General features: G+C 43.9%; 1 protein-coding gene across 3 annotated transcripts in view; it reads right to left on the reverse strand.

Annotated features, from left to right (window-relative positions):
- fubp3 (far upstream element (FUSE) binding protein 3) overlaps window positions 1-20,192 on the reverse strand; it is a 58,052-nt gene that overhangs the window by 25,803 nt on the left and 12,057 nt on the right. For all 3 annotated transcript variants that reach the window (XM_007902782.2, XM_007902783.2, XM_007902781.2), the window contains exons 2-8: window positions 9,958-10,063; window positions 6,833-6,866; window positions 5,270-5,319; window positions 3,791-3,862; window positions 3,353-3,410; window positions 2,339-2,504; window positions 733-831 (exon numbers count right to left, since the gene is read on the reverse strand). In XM_007902782.2, coding sequence (XP_007900973.1) covers window positions 733-831; window positions 2,339-2,504; window positions 3,353-3,410; window positions 3,791-3,862; window positions 5,270-5,319; window positions 6,833-6,866; window positions 9,958-10,063 — 585 coding nt within the window. The remainder of the gene's footprint in view (window positions 1-732; window positions 832-2,338; window positions 2,505-3,352; window positions 3,411-3,790; window positions 3,863-5,269; window positions 5,320-6,832; window positions 6,867-9,957; window positions 10,064-20,192) is intronic.

Consider the following 20,192-nt stretch of genomic DNA (forward strand, 5'->3'; position numbering starts at 1 on the left):
AATCATCAAGGTTACTGGAGCAAATAGCAATCTGTTTTAACATACACCAGTCAGCTCCTGGAAATATAGTTTCTGTGAGCATCAGGCATCCACTCCAGCTTGCAAGCCAGTCAAGTTAACAGGGAAAATACACATTTGCACATCTTCAATGGCAGGTAAAGGCAGAATTACAAACAAGAGACATGCAAAGGGATGTCTACACCATCAGAATAGCAGTGCAAGGAACTTCTGCTGAACATAGAAGGCAAGTCATGCAATGCATCAACTTGATCTGTCACAGAGCAGAAGACAAATTTATTTTCCTCTCCTGAAAAACACTTAAAGCCCTGAGCTTAGCTGGCTGCTGGCAAGGACTTCAGCACAGTTACTTCCAAATGTGGAAAAGCAAGTCAATCCATACGACGGGTGCCTGCAGCAGGCACTTCACATGAGCTGGCCCTGCTAAGATTTGCTTCACACTGGCAAAGGACTGGTGTGTGACATAGCACAAAATAAACTGTCTGTTTTGAAAGCATAAGTTGACCCCAGAATGCTACAGGGCAAAATGCACTCATTCAGCCAGCACCAAAGCTTTATGTAATTTTACCATATTATTAGATGCAAAATATTCATCAGTAAGTTACTGACAGGAATCCAGTATTCCTTTACTGCTCACACATCAGATGATCAGTGCAACATTTCAATGCCAGGGCAGACGCTTGCACTAAATAAACTACACTGTGCAGAACTCACCTGGACTTTGTAAGATTCTCCTGTAATCCTCAGTGGTTTGTCTGCTCCTGTTGGAAGTGGCCCATCCTGAATCATGATCATTTTTACACCATTTCTCTCCTGGAACAAAGTTGAACTATTAATATAGCGACCGGTCTGCAGACAGTGTGACACTCCACTTGTCAGTCAAAAGCACACACACGGCTACAGATGTACTGTCTAGTCATAACTGACATCTAGTTGTAGGAAGTTTCTAATCTTCAACGACAGGATAATGACACGGTGGGCATGATTAATGCGCAGTAAAAGTTGAATACTGGAACTCGCAAAGCACCAGTCATTTCCACAATCAGACTAGGTTGATGTGCAGTAGCGTTTAGACCACTTTAACCCTGGTTTAAACACTATCATGAATTTACAATGCAAACCCATCTTCTCTTCAATACAGGGCCAAGTGGCTCCTAATCATGAGGCTTTGCCATTGATGTATCAAATTGAACAGTTACATACCAGAGGATTGCTGCAAGTCAACAGTGCCCATGCCACACTCAGTAGACTTCAACCCAACAAATCCAAGGACACCACTATATACAAGAGCTAAAGATAACTATGCCTCGCCTGTACAAACCCGCTGAACCATGAACTCAAAGACATCAGCACTCAGCCAATACTGGCTTTGGCTACTTTTGCTGCATGTTCCTGCATAACAATTCTCAGTCCTATTGTGGACTGCTCCATGCACCCTGCCCACTCCATCCTACCACCAGGCGGGTGAGATGCCAGCCACTTTGCCCCCCTCGCTGGATGTCTCTACTTACTAAATCCCCCCAACTCTGTCCCTGCTTTCAAAGTCAATTTAAAAACTCTCATTGACCGACCGAGCATTCGGTCGCCTCCCATCTCTCACAGCTGAGGCTTGCATTGGCTCGCTCTTTGAGACCTTCTCTTCATGTGAACGGTGCTGGATAAGTGCAAGGTATCATTTAGCCTAGAACTGTTTCTCCCGCCTCCCCGTCAGCCCAGGCCTCTTTTCTCTTCCCTAGAACTGTTTCTCCCGCCTCCCCGTCAGCCCAGGCCGCTTTTCTCTTCCACTTTGTCAGGAATTGCTTCCTCACAGAAGCAGAATCTTCTCTCAGCCCTTGGATGGGTAACACAATTGTTTCTCTTAAATCTTCAGCAGTAGTTTCTTTATACCCATTTACACACCTTTCCCGTAAAAAAATAATTTAGGTTCCCACTAGGCAAACATTGAGGTGCAATTCAATACTTCACAAGCCATCACTAACAGCAAGTTTTCCACTACAACAACTACTACTTGCATTTTTATAATGCTCTTTCTGTGGGGTAGCATCTTGGAGAGCTATGGTTAAGAACCAGTGAAGTGATTCTGAAAATCAGGAGGGGACCAGAAAACAAGCAAGCTGGTACGTCAAACATAATAATCCTTAGTGAGTCTCCTGGAGTACCATGGTAGGGAATTAAAGATAACAGGTCAATTGCCAGTATTAAGCTATCCCCTCAAAGCCTTGATAAGTTAGAGAAGAGTTGCCATTCTGGATGTTCGAGATTGTGTACAGATAAAATAAGTTTTTAGGAGCAGAAAAATTTGCTGGAATGGATTTCTTACCTGAAGTTGTTTAATAGTTTCTCCTCCTTTGCCAATGACCAGACCAACTTTGCTGGCTGGGATTTGAATTTCCTGTATAGCACTGTTTGAACTATCCATATCGTTGTGAAAACCCGGGCCATTCCGACACCGATCCACAATCTGTCCTAGGAGTCGTTTCGCTTCTCTGGTTAACAAGCACATCACAGCGATTAGCCAGCTCAAATCTCAAAAGTACTTCACAGAACTACACAATTCATGCTAGCTCTCATGACTGCAGTAATTAAATTACATTCAACAAAATACCCTACAGGAATGTCACGGTATCAGGCTAACATAACCAAAACCCTCTGCTACAAAGCCTAGTTTTACTGCTAGTGAGCAGAGTTGATCTGGCAAAAATACAAAGATTTGTCGAATCTTAACTCTTAGCTTCTTTACTGAAAGATCTGAATCCATCAGCTCAATCTCCCCACATCAATACAGAGGCCCAACAACTGCTTAACCACCAATCTTTGGCTGGTGATACCTTGCAGCGTTAAGGGACACTGGAGAAAACCTGACAGGTGAGTTGGTAGGTCTCCAAGTAGGTAGCTCAAAAGCAGCATTGGCAGAATCCAGACATAATACACTTCATGGGCCATGCAGGGACATTACAATCAACTGTTAAAAGTGAAGATGCAGAAGGTCTGAGCTAGTGGAGCGTAGAGAAGTGTCGGAGTGGTAGGGAAGTGTCAGGGCATGAAGTGATTTATAGGCAAACACACAAATCCTGTAACAGAAACATATGTCCCTAGGCAAACCCTGAAGAGTTTACCGTAAAATCCAGACTATAAATTGTACCTGTCTATAAGTTGCTCTCCTATTTTATGGATGTCATTTCAGCAAAAGCCCTACAAATTGCACCAGTATCCCTATAAGTGATTCCCCTATATTAAGAGGACATAAAAATATGTATGAAGGTGCAACTTGTACACCAGATTTTACAGTAGTTTACAACTGAAAACATCTTCATGAGACAGGGAAGGCACTTACTCTATGCTCTCTGGAGAACCCGTTAATGTGCAGGACCGTTCGGGGAGACCTCCGCTGTCTTGACGGAAGAAAGAAGAAAATTAGAACAGGAAATAAGTTACAAATAGAGGAAAAAAACAACACCCTCTGCTAGAAACTCAATATTACACAATAATAATTTGACATAGTGCCTTATCACATCTTCGAAACGTCTCAAAGCGCTTCACAGAATATACTGGAAAGTGAATTGACTGCATATTTTGTGGGCAAAATACTACACAATACTGTGATCGATTGTGGTCACTATTCGTCTTACAATATCAATACAATGATTTTCACAATACAAACACAGCAACTGCTTATGACTTGACAAGTGTTTTATTTCAAAGTACTGTGAATGTAGAAGTGGTGTCAAGAGACTGAAGCTTAAGACGAAGCCTAACTCCAGCAGATACTTACCAGGTGCAATCTGAATCTTGCAGCCAGATTCCATCTGTATCCGTGATATCTGTTCACCTCCCCTGCCAATTACTAGAGAACAGAGGAATCGGTTAGTCAACAAACTGCCACTGTATAAATCATTGGTGAGACCATACTTAAGAGTTCCGTGCACAGACAGTTCTGGTCGCTGCAGTACAAAAAGGATATTGGAAAAATCGAGAAGATACAGAGGAGGGCAACCAAAATGATTGAGGGAATGGAAGGACTGGATTAAAAGGAGCGACTAACTACGTTGGGCATGTTCACGCTGGAAAAGAGAAGATTGAGAGGTGACATGATTCTTGTCTTTAGGATTCTAAAGGGACAAAACAATATAGATTGTGACAGGCTGCTTCAACTTGTCCAGCATAGTAAAACCAGAGGATATGGCCTGCGATCGAACGAATCTATGCAAACATTTCAGTGAGCAATAGTGAACCTGTGGAACAGGCTCCCTAGGGAGATGGTTAAAGCTGATATTTTCAAACACAGATTAGATAGTTTTCTTTTAGGAAATAACATTATGGGATATAGTACATGGGTAGTTTGAGACATATGTGCATGCGATCGGCAGGAAGGTGGGATGGCGGACTAGATGGACCTTGGTCTTTTTTTCGCCTAGTATTTCTTATGTTCTTATGTAGCAGGTTGACAGGGTCACAGTAGCAATGTACAAAAGATTGCATCCTCAGTTTGGCTACACAAGGCTATATGTGCCATGTCTTAATAATCTAATCTTTCATGTTCATGGTAGACTGTGCATAGCAAGATATTAAGGACAAAAAAATCAGTCAACTTGAAAATTCTGCAACAATAATAACTGGATTAGAGTGAAACAAATATTGGACTCGAACATAATCCCGTCTCCACTGTAACCTACGACACAAGTTGCAACTCTAAAGAGTCAAACTGCAGTACTTCACGGTGTAGAAATGACCCATTTTCCCTGGGACGGGTAAATGAACATACTAGCATCCTCATCCTCGGATAGCATCTGAGCAATGCAGTGGTGCTGAGAAGGGAGAGGAGTTGCTGACAATATGCACGGTCGAAGAGGAACGTCTTAAAATAGGATTTAAAGGTAAAGAAAGGGGTGAGAAGGAGGGATTGAGGGAGAGTTCCAGAGGGAAAAGGCATAGTGGCTAAAGGCACCTCCAACAACAAAGTGAGTCAGCGGATATGAAGCAGGTAGGTATTAGAAGTGACTGAAGTTTACATTTATTTTGTTCTTCAAATAAAAATAAATTAAAAAATAGATAGGCAACCCATTACCAGGCCTGTTGAAAACAATCCAATTGAAGTAGGCATTCCCTCACAAGTATGGAAAAACAGTAGCAAGAACTATTCTCTACCAACAGATTGGTGCTCAGCTAATTCCACAACAGTACTTGTGGTTGAATTTCCAAGCACATCAAAACATCTCAAAGTACGCAAAGTATAGTTTGGATTTGTACTTACTGAATCCAACCATTTTGTCAGGCACTTTATACTCTTCAGACATTATGGTCCTGAAAGAGAAATTCAAAGATGTTATTCTAAAACGAGAGGAAACAATATCTCGATTTAGAGAATGGAGGACAGTGGAAGTTGCTTAAGCTGGACACATCGGGGGCCACCTTTTTGGACTCCATTCCCTTCATCATTTCTTCCCTACTCCTCCGCCCACTCACTGATTGACAACCCGGAGCCGCTTGTGAATTGATGGGAGTCTGAATGGACGAGCGTCCGACTTAAGCGGCTTCCACCGTATATAAACAAGTTATGTGCGGTTCTATTCATCTTTCCTGGGATCATGAAAACCTCCACAATTATGGCCACCACCTGCTGCCTCGACCCCCTCCCCACCTAGTTGCTGGTCACTCAACTCCCCCCCCCACCCCCCTTCCCTTTGTTGGCCGACTAGAGTCAACTAATCACTCTTCTCAGACTCTGTTCCTCTACCCCTTAAAACCTATCATCACTCCCCTCCTCAAAAAAGCCACCCTCAACCTCTCTAACCTCATAAACTACCATCCCATTTCTAACCTGCCCTTCCTTGTTAAAGTTCTGGAATGCATTGTTGCAAGTCAGCTTTGTTCACACCTCTCCCTCCTCCAGTCTGGTTTCCGACATGCCCACAGTTTGTTAAAATCATAAACAACGTCCTCTTGTTCTCTCAGGGTCCCTCTGCCTCCTTGTTCTCCTGGACCTCTAAGCTGCATTCGACACAATCGACTACGCTATCCTCATCCACCGTGTTTCCTCCCTCATCCAGCTCAGTGGGACCCCACTCGCTTGGTTAGAATCCTACTAAACAAACCGTCTCTACAAACTGTTCTCCTCCCCCACCTGCCCAGTCATCTGTGGCGGGCCTCCTCTATCCTTGGCCCCTTCCTAATCTACATGCTTCCTCTTGGCGATGTCATCCGCATTCACGGGGTCAACTTCCACACGTGTGCGGATGACACACAAATCTACTTTTCCTCCTCCAGCTACGACTCCAGGTCGACCGATGTTCTGTCAGTTAGTCTGAGCACAAACTTCCTGAAGCTAAATGTTGACAAGATGGAAGCCGTACTCCTTGGCTCCCATAAACGTTTCTCTCCTGCGGCTCTGACCTCCTTAACCTATCCCTCAAGACTCACCGAATCGGTGCGCAAACATCTCAGCCCAAGAGTTTATCGATGTCCCTCGGAACCGACTGCAATATACACACAATCCCGCCCCAGTTATACAACATGTGGCCCATAATACACTAAATGACGCATGATAACTCTGTGCATGCCACTTTAGCAGGGGCAGGTCTGGCCTGAGCTGGTCGGTTATATATACACAGGGGAACATTCTGGCTGGAAGAGGTACTTGGGTACAGGAGAGGCAAAACAAACGGGATAGTTCACAAGCCAAAAAAAAACAACATTTTAAACCAAACAACATAATTCAGGTTTACATTGAGGTAGCAAAAACAGTAAATGAAACACCAGGAGCACTTTCAAAAGAAATCTTACACGCAGACATTAAATGTACAAAACTGATGCCTACCTTTGATGTACCATGGCCCCAAGCTGGTTCCCTACTGGTAAATAGAAAGAAATGTCAAAAGTGTGAAGAGAATTGAAGGATGAATACATTTCACACAGGGAACCCTCTGTAATCCACTGCACTGGGCCAACAATGGGGAGGGGGAGCATATGTTATTAAACTGAGCAGAGACCTGGCTGGAGGGCATCAGTAAGCCAGGATATGATTGAACGGATTACTTTGCCCAACTAATGGCCTTCAATAAACCTCAGACACACCACAATCCCCTCCCAACATACGCTGACGGAGACGCACAGTAAACGGGTGGGAGGAGCGAGCGCTTACAAGAAAATAATTTTCTAATGGGATCAGATTTTCTTTTCCTAAAAATTCTCACCATCCTGTTGGCGTTAAAAGATGTGCTCATGGCACTGTTCGAAAAGGGAACAGTGTTTCTCTCTCCCGGTGTCCTGTCCAACCATCTCAAATAAAATTGGTCACTCACTCCATGGCTGCTTATGGGACATTGCTGTGCAAAACGGTGCTGCCGCATTTGCCTACAAATATGCAGTCACTCCACCTCACAGTAAATCTTGTGAAGCGCTTTGAGATGCCCTTCCTACTTAATAAGGTGCTATACCAAAGGCAAGGATTATTTATTATTTAATTTTCGGGCCCAGTAATAACTTTCAATGCCCCACATCCCAGGAAAATCGTTGAAGACTGCCACGTAAGACTGAGTTTAACATACCACAAACCTCGATTTGACCATTACTATTTTGATGGTGCGCATTCCAAGTATGGAGTTATATACATTATGGAGTCAAGGACGAAGCTCATTTCTGTTCTACGTTCCGAAAGGAAATGCTATAGTTCAGTCAGATCTGGATCTCATTGCACCTGCCTTTATAAGTAGTTTAGCACTGAAGTGAAAGAATGTTATTTGGGGGTGGGGAAGGGGAGGAGGAGGAATTCTTTACTGACCAAAGAAAAACTGCTCCCAACCACCCATGACCAGCTGGTCAGCAGTTCAGATATGCTTAGTAGTTGCAACAGCTGGGAGGTGTCAAAGAATAGACCACCAACTGGCTCTGTCCATTGCTTCTCCATCCACACACATTAGTGAGGCACAAACAGAAGCAAGTGATAAAGGTGGAACTTTGGTGAAATGGGATAGAAAACACAGCAGCTCTGGTGGTCAATGGAACACACAAGTACACAAGCACCAGTATTAGAATGTACCTGAAATAAATTTACTGCCCTTGAGCTAAACTCTGGGCTCCCCACCCTCCAGGCTAATTCCTCGCACATGGCTACCTCCCCAGTGAACATTTTGCCTCCAGTGCCTTATACAATATAGGGGTGCAGAATTTCTTTTAGGATACAAGATAGTAGCCAAGCTGGTGGCCTGCTCAGAGAGCCCTAGACACTCAGTCAGCCAATATCCCCCCCTCTATGCTATAAATTTCTATGATTCTATGACACTGGAGGCAATAATAATAATAGTATTAAAATTGGAGAGTGTTCTGCCAATTTATAGTCGAAGGACCTCACATATTCAAATTAAACTTTAAAGTACAATCTGGTTTAAGCGGATGCCAGCTGTCAGTCTGGCTTGGTTGGTAGACCTCTTGCCTCCGAGTCAGAAGGTTGTGGGGTCAACCTCACATCAGGAACTTGAAACCAATTTTGTAAAGCTATTTTGTAAAACTCTCCGAAATGCTACCCTGCATGATCAGCACTATGTACATGCAAGTTGTTGTTGCAAGTTTGTTCTTATTCACTGAACCCGCTTGAATGCCCTTTTGAAAAGGTCAGATGACCAAATTGCACCCAATATGGCACATGAACCTCACCAGAGATCTATACTGGGTCAAAATGACATCTTTTGACTCAGTCAAATGCAGAGGTTCCCACTACAGATCTTAGGCTAACTTATTGACCAATTCCAGGCTTGTGTCACCTCTTTTCTGAATAAGAGGACAACACGCACACCGAATCTCCTGTATATTAAGCTTTTGAAAATTGAAGTACAGTCTCACCCGTCAGCCCGGCTTGCCTTACAAACATCTAACCCTTTGATTCTTCATAGTAAGTTGCTGTATTTTCTAAGAGGAACTGGAGGATACAAGGTTATTTCAGAATGGACAGTTATCAAGTATCTCAAGGGAAGTGTCAAATATTCTTTTTCTTTGTCTTCTCATTCTATGCATCAGCCGCAGACATGGGTAATCTATTCTCAGGCTTCTACAAATAGCCTTACGCTAGGCATTTAAAAGTATACGAGTACTGCCCAGTTACCCTCTTAGAATGTTCCTTCTTGGCCAGCGCCAAAGCCATTGACTCAGCATAAGGCAGAAAAATGTTCGGTCCTTATCCGCATTCCATTCCCAGCACATTGCAGCTGCAATGACCTTAGTTTCAAGGACCCGTCAAAGTGCTTCACACAATTTACTGTGGAGTGCAGTGAATGTATTTCGTAGGTGGTAGATAAATTGCTTATAGAAATGTCCCACAAACAGCAATGAATCAATGAATGAATGGCCAAAGTTATCATAAGATCTTCAACATCCAGCTGAACCGGCAGACAGGGCCTCAGTTTAACAGTGGAGTCCTGTAGCTCAGTGGTGAGAGCACTCGCCTTGCAAGCAAGACACCTGGATTCAATTCCAGCCAGAGCGAAATCTTGGGCAATTTTCCTTACTCCACACGCCTAATAATAATCCCTCCAAAAAACAATAAACAATAATAAATTGGTCATTTTCAATCCACGACTGTTTGCGGGACGCTGCTGTGCACAATTGGCTGCTGCGTTTCACCCACAAATATACAGTCAATTCACTTTACAGCCGATTCTGTGAAGCGCTTTGAGACATCTAGGAGACGTGATAAGGCGCTATATCAAATGCAAGATTTATTATTATTATTATTATAACATCTCATCCAAAGGATGGCAACTTTGATAATGCAATGCTCCCCCAGTACTGCACTACCAGCCTAGTCTGAGATGAAGGCTCCAGTAAAATGGAAAAGTTGAGCAAGTGGTCCGTAATCAGTGTGACATTTTTGAGATAGCAAAGAAAAGAACTCTACATCAGCGAGCAACTAAACGCAGGTAGAATTTGGTCAGCAGCATAGCGTCTTACCCCCATCATCCAGTGTTCGTTTCTGACTCCCATAACCATAGATTGCAGGATCGACCACAGGAGTAGAATTGTTCAGATGTGACCCAGCATCTATTTTAGCAGCAATCTGGCATAAAAAAACAGAAATGTAATATTTTAAACCAATTCTATTATTCGAATGGTTAACATGTTTTTTAACCGCTTACAAGATAACTTTGATGTAGAATATTAGTCTCCATTTTACATCCGCTTAGTTCACTTGTGTCACAACCTTCTAATTTCAACTGAGCCAGACTGATGCAATGCCTTACAACCTCCCTATAATAATAATCCTTGCATCTGATATAGGTCCTTATAATGTCTTCGAGACATCTCAAAGTGCTTCACAGAATATACTGAACTGACTGTATATTTTGTGGGCGAAACTAGGCAGTCAATTGCAAAGAGTCGTGGATTGAGTGACCACTTTATTTTTCAAAAAGAGATTATTATCCCTGGAAACGTGAGCTGCCAATCAACTAAAATCCAGGTTCCTACCTACTGCTAGGTAAACGGAGGCATGCAGAGTAAGGAAACTTACCCAATGTTTCACCCTGGAATCGAACCCAGGTCCTCTCACTTGTGAGGCGAGTGCTCTAACCACAAAGCTATAGGTCTCTAAATTTCCTTTAAAAACGTATCACTCTGATTGTGCCTTTGGTCTAACATCCACAGCCTACAGCACACCTCCTACTTTCTATGCTTGGTGTCCTCTTCCATATTTCTCAAGAGCTTTGAGATGTTCTTTTTTGTGCAGGACTGTATACGTAACCCCCAACTTACCCCACTCCGGGTATCTGGAATTCAAACCTTGGGCCTGAAACCAAAATTTTTAATGTTTTAAAAAAAAAGAATTCCCACCAACCCAGCCAGTGCTCGCTGAGTGGCCTGCATGATGCCCACAGCTTCTCGCCTCACTGGCCTTTGTCTGGCGTTCAGTGTCCACATGGGTGAATAGCTACTCTTTTGGTTTAGAGCGGCAGAAATGCATATGCAGTGCCAGAAAATGCCAGTCAATACATTACCGGCATTTTCCGCCACTGTAATTACACTTTGACTGAGTGGAAAGAGTCCCTAACCCTACATTCTGGTCTGCCCCAAGTCCTGCCAATACGCCAGGCTGGGCTATCATTAGCAGTGCCCTGGAATACTGCAGACCTGCCGAGCTCAGGAACTGGACTGGAGACCGCCACAGCTGGTGGGCTCGATTCTGACACTCTGAATCTTACTTCCTGACAATCTTTTCAGTGGGATTAAGTAAAACGTGTACAGTTAAGAGACAGAATACTAGAATATTGTCCATTCCTCCCACAGTACGTTCTGGGAGGAAAAGACTGAATTATTTTGTTTTGCAAAGTTTGGAATATCCGTCCGCAACTGTCAGAGATTAATTACTTTCCAGTTTGCACAACAATTTGGACCAGTTGAAGAGTTCTGTTGTAGCCTGTACACATCCTTTCCGCTTCAGGCACCAGATTTTGCTGGTCTCTCTGTCCATTATCGTATCCAGTTTCGCCCACAAAATGAAGTCAATTCACTTTTACAGTATATTCTGTGAAGCGCTTGAGACGTCTCGAAGACCTGATAAGGCGCTATATCAAAGTGCAAGGATTATTATCATTTGGTCTTTTGGAGCCAAGATGCAAGAGTCTCTTTACTTCCACATGCTTGTGGATCAGCACCAGGTTATTTTGGTTATTTCCACATTAAATTCCTCTGGTTAATCTTTAACTTTTTTTGGCAAACGAAAAGTTCTGGAGTTCAGTGTTTTAAAAAACAAACAGGCTCCAGTGACCAAACACTCAGCAGCTTCATTCACCTGCTTCCAGCAATGATTGTACATGAACATCAACACTAAAGAAAATCTAAATGTAGATCCGACTTCAAGCTTCAAAACAGCAACCAAAAACAGGAAGATGATGAGGAGACAGAGGACTAATTCCTTTCTGCAACGTGGGAAGTCTCAGGAGCCCACTTACCCCTCACTGAGAGTTTCACAAAATGCCTGCAGCTGAACACCGTCCAACTGCAACAAAATGCCATCCCTGATATTCACTATTTGACAATCGGCTTGTGCTACAGGTTGTGATAATACAGTAAAACTCACACAAGTCTTATCTTTATAAACCATGTACTTAGCGAGTTCCATAGGTTCAGGGTGTAAAGGGGTTGAAGGCACAGACATGATTGGTGGAGCAGTGGGGTTGGTGGTCATGTAGAAGGCTCGAGCCGGCCGAGCGAAGGGGGCAGGTAGAGGTTTGGGGTGTGAGCAGATTGGAGAAGTAGGGAGGTGCTAGGGCGAGAAGTGATTTGTAATAGATCATTGCATAAATCATTGCTAGGATCACAAAGGCTGAGGAGTTGTGCTGTGGTGGCATGTTACAGATCCCCTTAAGTCTAACTAGTGCTTTCCAAATTCCAGTTCAGGAAGTGCTAGTTTTCTCAAAGTGCATTTGAATATGCCCATATATAAAAGAACAGAGTTGCCCAGGGGATAAGTAGGAAAACTAACGTGTGAAATTTGGCCTGTGCCATACTGTGCAAAAGCTTTGTACTGAGTCATGAATTCAACCCAAAAAATGAGTCTGTCATTGACTGGACTGTCGCTACGATGGTCATCTACTCTTTCCGAGCAACAAATATTCAAGGAAGAACATGTGCTTTGGAGCAGACTCTCCTCTGGTCCACATACTAAAGGAAATACTCTACCTTTATAAGCATCAAAGCATTTATCTTACAATGTCTCAAAAAACAAAGGATTTTTCAGACAAATAAGGATATGAAGCTCCTGCAGGGCAGACGAACTGCACTATAACAGATATTGTGGACAGGGCAAGCGTTCAGCAGCGGACTGGGTCAGGAGGCGGTGCAAGGAAGGAGCAAGGCCGTGGAGGGCTTTGAGTGCGAGGATTTTGAACTCTATCCTTTGTAGGATTGGGAGGCAGTGGAGCTGGGCGAGGGTTGGGGTGCTAGGGCCACAGAGCATGGTGTGGGAGAGGACACGAGCTGCAGAGTTCTGGCTGATCCGCAGCTTGTAGTGGGAAGAGTTGAAAAGTCTGACAAGCAGGGAGTTGGCCTAGTCAAGCCTAGATGTAATAAATGTGTGGGTGAGGGCTTCGGCAGCCTGAAGAGTGAGGGCAGTTGGGCGACGTTGCAGAGGTGGGGAAAGCAGAGTGGGTCATGGCACGGATGTGGGGTAGAAAGGACAGTTGAGGGTGAAAAAAAACAACAAATTTCTCGACTGGCTCAGTGAGGAGGAGTGTGCATCCTTAGATGGTGTTGCTGTCAGTGCCCGAGGTGTGGAGGTGCTGATGGGAGCCAATCAGGAGGGGCTCGGTTTTGTTGGCGTTCAACTGGAAGTAAGTTAGCTCTCATCCAGGACTTGATGTCTGACAGACATTCTGTCCTGAAGTCGGGGGTGAAGGCAGAGAGCTGGGTATCATTCGCAAACATGTGAAGGTTGACCCCATAAATGTTATGTTCCTCAAAGTTACTCTGAGGGAAGGGACAGAGAATGCCAGCAACCGCCACTCATCTTGGAACTGCCCTTTTAAGGTTGGCCTTGATTTTACCATTGCACAATAGGGATAGGATCGATTAATCTCCCAGAAACTTTTACATGGATTTTGGAATGTAAAAATCTGTGCTGTGCACCTTAAGCTCAGCATCCCAGACAAATTCAAGATTTAGCCATAGCTTCAAACTTTTTTACGAGGCTTCATGAGCAACTAGGTCAAAAGCTTACGGAAATCAATGAATCTTTCCCCTGGGTCTCCGTGATTGCACAGAAAGTCACAACCTGTAGCACAGACTCCACTCAAAAACCGAATCCAGTCTGTTCCTTCTGGATTACACTTCCCAATTGATTCTGATATGCATGAAATGACTACACGAGATATCACCTTAAGAGCCATTGACATCAGTGAGATTCCTCAGTAGCTCTCAGTCTTCCTTCTTGTCAATAAATACCACAATTACACTCTGGATTACTGATAGTGTGACTACTCCAGACAGAATCCTATTGGCCAGACCTAATGGGTAAGGTGGTCCTAGCTGAACTAGGAGAAGGAGTTTGCCAGACTCGGCTTTGAATGGCAAGATGTATGGTTTTAACTGGTTTGACTCCAGCAGTTACCCCAACACACATTCTCGCCAACCTGCAACCAATACTCTCCGGATTTAGGTAAAGCACGAGTGTGAATTCCATTCCCGTCACGGGAATTTCCATGTATAGGTGGAATACATATGTGATAGTCTTGCTCATTAGCCATCTGTCAAAACCAATTTGAATTATACTGCTTGTACACAATGTTTCACTTACTGCTTGTTTTCAATAAAGTATCACACACACTTTCTTGTGCAACAAGAACTATAGACCCCTCCCCAACATTATTGCAATACTGCTGACACTATGCTTATATTGCAACTACAGGGGCTGATTTCAAAATAACGTTCAGAGTTCAGTTAGCGATAAAACATATCAGCCTTGTTCTCATGAGACATCTGGATCTCTGTAGAAGATCACAGCCTTATAAAAGCTCCCATAGTATTCATTTTCTCCATATTGGAGTCACTATAATTGGAGAAAATTTTAAGATACTGGTTTCGAGGGAAATCCAAGGGACAGATTTTAAAATACCCAAACAGCCTTAATGTCAAAGAGTCTGTATTTTTTACACTGCTGGGCTCAATCTGGAAAACAATCAGTCCATCACTAGGAACATTGCGTGCAGGCAGACTACACCTTAAACTCGACTTTCTTTGGTTAGAGGTGAACATTCAGTCAGTTTCACTGTGCAGCAAAAAAAAATTGCTAGTTATCACAAGCAAACGCTTTGCTTGCTTTGAGAACTGACAGACAAGCTCCACACAGTCATCATAGGTAATGCATTGAGGTTTTTGTTTACACAAAATTTCTGCTCAAATCTAATATATGTGGGGCAACAATTTTGGCACCTTCAAGGGAAAGCAAAATGGAAACAACCGATTAAAACTGCATTGGAATTGAGAAAATCTGCACACAAATCATACAATTGGACAAAACCTTTGCTTGCTCTCATTGGGAAAGGACTCTTTTGAGCTTTATTTAATCATGGGGCAATGCATTCAGCCTCAATTTTGCTCTCACTTAAACTATTGATGTGCAAGTACTCTCAACACAAGGTTGATTGAGTGTGAACTTCATAAAAACTTACACCGAATATGAAGCCATGGAGCATTCTGGAGCACAGCAACTATACAGCTTCTGAACATCAATGCCATATAAAGCCAATTTCATGCAGAATTTAAGTTGTTAAAGGAATACTTCAAGGTAAGACCTTATAGTAGCAATTTTATTCACATGGAATCATGGAATCTTACAGCACAGGAGGAGGCCATTTGGCCCATTGTGCCTGTGCCGGCTCTTTGAAAGAGCTATCCAACTAGTCTCACTCCCCCATTCTTAAACCCATAGCCCTGCAATTTTTTTCCTTTTTAAGTTTGAAGTACCACATAGAAAATCAGTAAGAAAAATGTGGTTTTAAAATCAGGAGCACTGGGACTGGTGGGACACTTTGCACAGTACATTAGGTCCCAAATTAAGCCAAGGACTATCCTGCACACATTTCTCTACCTACATCGAAGAAGCCTCACATGTTCTACTTATTCCAGGAAACTGCAGAGCTGGTTCAAAAAAATGCTCCACAGTATCTGGAGGCTGTGAATTTATTCCGGTTACATTACATGGTGGGGCAGAAACATGAGCCATTGCACACACGTAAGGCTGTGGCCTGTTGCAGATTTTTCTGGCCAAGATCTTTTCCCTGATATGTGAGAGGTTTTCTGTACAAGCTGCTGGTGCAAATCAAAGGCCTCTCTGGCCTGTAATGACGGAACCTCATAGCCAGAAACATGCTGGTCTTAAGCCGCAGGAAGTAGCGTTCATCCCACAAGGATCCCAGTATGTCTGCCGAGAAGGGGAAGAGAGACGAGCATACCAAACACATTACCAACAGAAGTGGAAGACTGTTTTCTTCCAATTTAAAATTGACAGATAAGTTAGTCAATTGTGGAGTGCGCAGGGCTTCCCCAGTTCTCAATCAATCACAACATTCTGGTTATTTTCATAGCTTTTAACAAACAATTTTTAACTAGAAAGCCAGTGCTCCAATCTCACTGAAAGCAGACTGGCTCAGGTTTCCTTAAGCTTGCAAGTCTCAGGGAGCGACTGCTCCTGGAGCAGGCAGGGAGAACCCACCCCCTCCCCATGCTCGGGCCCCAACACCTGACTGTTCAGCGCTTTGGGATGTCCTCCTGACGTGAAAGGCGCTCTATAAATGTAACTTTGTTATTGTTGTTGAGAGTGCATATTCCAATTCCAGACGCGGAGAAATTTCCACGTGTGGGTGGCATAGATATGTGGAAACCTCATTCTGGTTCAGGTACTCTTAAGCACGGTGATTGGTCACACACTCGGCTGACCGAAGGAAAACTTGTGGCTATGATGCTAAAACAACCTCCATTCATGATACTCAGAAAGTGAGCGCATACACCTTTCATGTATTTTTTTATATTGCACCGTTCATGTCAGGAGGACGTTCCAAGGCACTGAACAGTAAGCTGGGGGTTGGAATCAAGAAGGGGGAGGGCAAGGGAACGGTGGGGCGGACGACACCATGTGGGAATATGACCGAAGCGACGATCTTGAGACGGGAAGAAGGCATGGGTGGCAGCAAATAGGAGGGGTGGAGTTACAGAGGTGGAGGCAAAAATGCTGAAGGCCCGACCCAGGGAGGGTATGTGGAGCAGGCCAGTGCCCACCGAGCACACACAGGCTTTGAATACACATACACACACAGACCTTGTACACACCTTATATATATACACAAACACACAGAGAGCTTGTATACACTTTATACACACACAGGCATTGTACACATATACATGGGCCTTGAATACACGCACACACAAGAGCCTTGAATGCACAGACACGGGCCTTGAATACACACACACATACAGAGGCCTCATACACCTACACACCAAATTTTTTGTGGAGACATACGGTCTCCTCTCAACACCCTATCATAGCGAAGAACTGAGCAACAAGGGGACAGGGTGACCTCTGGACAGTGTTTATAGCTTCTACCAAAGCAGCAGCTACCTAATGTGTCAAAGCAATGATGCAAGTTACCACTTTCAGCAGCAAATGCCTTAAAAAAGACCCTACACAGTCAACAACAGAGATCCGTACAAGAAAAATAGTTAACTGGTATGGGGTCCACTGGTATAGGGTCCACAGCCCCCATCTTCCAAAGTTTGCTTCTAAACCCACCACAGTTCACTCTAACCACCACTGTCCTGCGTAGTCAACTGCACGAGTCAACTGTTGAGACAAATATTCATCCATTGAGACAATGTAACAAAAATAAGTTAACACGATAAAAACAGTCATAAGCCTGCTTTGTCCAGAGACTTTACAGACTGCTGTGGTTCGCACAGTCAGTACCTGCGGTTACCTCCCAATCCAATGGCCTAATATGATTAGGATCTCCCGTAATGACCACTTTCTCCAAAACACCTTGAAGACTTCACTGAAGAAAAGCACACCACTTGTCAGACTAAAATTCAAAGCAACAGGAACCAGTTGCGGCGACAAAGACGAGACCTCTTGGTCCGAACAGCAAGCGGAGCATACTGTCTGCTTTACTCATCACCAACAGGCAACAGCAATAAACAGCATTGTCCCAATGAGTAATGAGGCTGTGCTGCCAAGATATCAGGTTACAGTGCACATGCAAGATATAAATAAAAGCAGCAGTAAGTAGGACTACTTTCCAAATTGGGCAATGCTCTAAGTTAGGTAAACAAAATATTTGTGCAAGTTTGCACTTTGGGTTTGTTCCTTCTTGTGAAAGGTGACAGCTTATATCAGAGCGCAAGGAAAAATACACACACTTACAGGCAACGCAGCACTGAAATGCCAAAGTTAGGGGGGCAATGAAAGGTCTTCTATTTAGAAGAACTTTTTTCTAATTTAAATTTTCTAATTAATCTGAGCAAAATAATTTGTCCATTCACCAAGATGGTGGTTGGATCTGGCAGAGGGAGACAACAGATATGCCAGGTCAATTAAGTGGATTATTGCATTTTTTCCAGCACCAACTCAACTCATTCCCACATACTGTAATGGAAACTTTTGCTGGGTTACTGCTTCAGAAGCTGGACTCCTAGCCAGAGGTACAGCTGAACCAGTATTAGATTGCAGGCTCAAAACTGAAGTTGCATTAGACAGCAGGAGCAAGAGCCAACGAAAGTCACTAAGTTGCAGTTCCTTCCTCAAAGATACTGCAATGGAAAGTATAAGTTGTTTGTCAACCTGGCTCAGTTTGAGGCCTCACACCCCAGAGTCAGAAGGTTGTGGGTTCAAGGTCTACATTGGGATATGGATTATCACCTCAAGGCTGGACTATGGGAACTCTCTCCTCGCCGGCCTTCCCGGCCCTCCCTCCACACTGCAGGTCATTCAGAACTCTGCAGCTCGTGTACTGTCCGCACCAGACACCGCGACCACATCACTCCCACCCTCGCTCGCCTCCACTGGCTCCCCATCCCCCAGAGGATCGAATTCAAGATCCTCATCCTCACCTACAAGGCCATTCACGGCCTCGCTCCCTCCTACCTCTCCGACCTACTATCCCCCTACCTACCTGCCCGTACCCTCCGTTCCTCTGGTTCCGGTCTGCTCCACATCCCCCGCCCCAACCGCCCTACCATCGGTGGCCGGGCCTTCAGCCTCTCAGCCCCGAGGCTCTGGAACTCCATCCGCAGGGCCTTTGCCTTGCCTCCTCCCTTTCCTCCTTCAAGGCCGGTCTCAAGACCTTTCTCTTTGACCGTGCCTTCAGCTCCCCTCTCGAGTCTCTACCCCCTCCTCGCTCCCGCCCTTCCCTCCCCTCACCCTGACCATATCCCCCTTGCTCGGGTCCCGACCCAACTGTACAGCGCCTTGGGACGTCCTCCCGACGTGAAAGGCGCTCTATAAATGAAATCTTGTTGTTGTCGTATAGACTATACTGACACTCCAATGCAGGGTTGGGGATGTCCTGCATTTTTTGAAGTACATTCTTTGGATGAGACCATAGAACCATACAGCACAAAAGGCAGCTATTTAGCCACTTCATGTCCGTGTTGTCTCTGTCAAGAGCAATCCTTTCAGTCCCATTTACCTGCCTTTTCTGCATACCCTACAGCCGAAATTTATTAATATATTTGTCTAGTTCCCTCTTAAAGGCCAATCCATATTCTGCCATGGACTAAACTCCATAGTCTGCCTCAATCACGGCTCCTGACAAGACATTCCATATTCTAACCGCTCTGCATGAAAACATTTCTCCTAACCTCCCCATTTGCTTGTTTACCAACTATTTTAAATTAATGCTCTCTAGTTATTGACTCACTGACCAGTAGAAATAATGTCTCCCCATTGACTCTTATCAAAATTCCTCATCATTTTAAAGGCCTTAATCAGGTCAGCTGCTTTGTTCCAGCGGAAAAAAGTTTCAGTTCCTCCAGTTTCTTCTCATAGGCTAAACTACTCATCCCGGTATCATCCTAGTAAATCTCCTCTGCACCTCCTCTATCACCTTGACATGCTGACCACCATGCTGACTGTCTAATCAATCCAATCTTTCAAAATATTATCCCGTATTACAGCCCTTAATAAATCAACTAAGATCCCGCCTGCTTGTTCAGGTGAATGTTACCTGGTACCTGTCATCCACCTACTGGCTCAAACCCACGCTTGTTGGATGTTAAATGACCAACAGTGAAAGGAGCTATACCAAATGTAAGGATGATTATAAAAAAATCACAAATCAAGTACTGAACTGCAGAAAAGGGGAATGTTTGAAGAAAATATCCAGTTCACATGTGCGAATACAAGTGGGCATACATGTGCACAAAGAGAAGATTCCACACCCTAAGACAAAAGCAGGAATAACCAAGGATAATTAATCCAAAACAGACAAGACACTGGAATCAATAGTGGCAGGATGAATCTCTTAATCCTACCGGTAACGTCTAACATTACACTATTTTTTAAGACCGATTGTCCTCTAAGCATGTGAAGTACAGTATTCCACAATTAAACTGTAAACCTAATGGTATTCAGATTGCAATCTGCACAATCTGTAATACATTCAATTTATAGATGACATTTTACGATTTCCTGTTATTGGGAG

Source organism: Callorhinchus milii, unplaced genomic scaffold (genome assembly GCF_018977255.1).
Source record: "Callorhinchus milii isolate IMCB2004 unplaced genomic scaffold, IMCB_Cmil_1.0 Scaffold8, whole genome shotgun sequence".
Lineage (NCBI taxonomy): Eukaryota > Metazoa > Chordata > Chondrichthyes > Chimaeriformes > Callorhinchidae > Callorhinchus > Callorhinchus milii.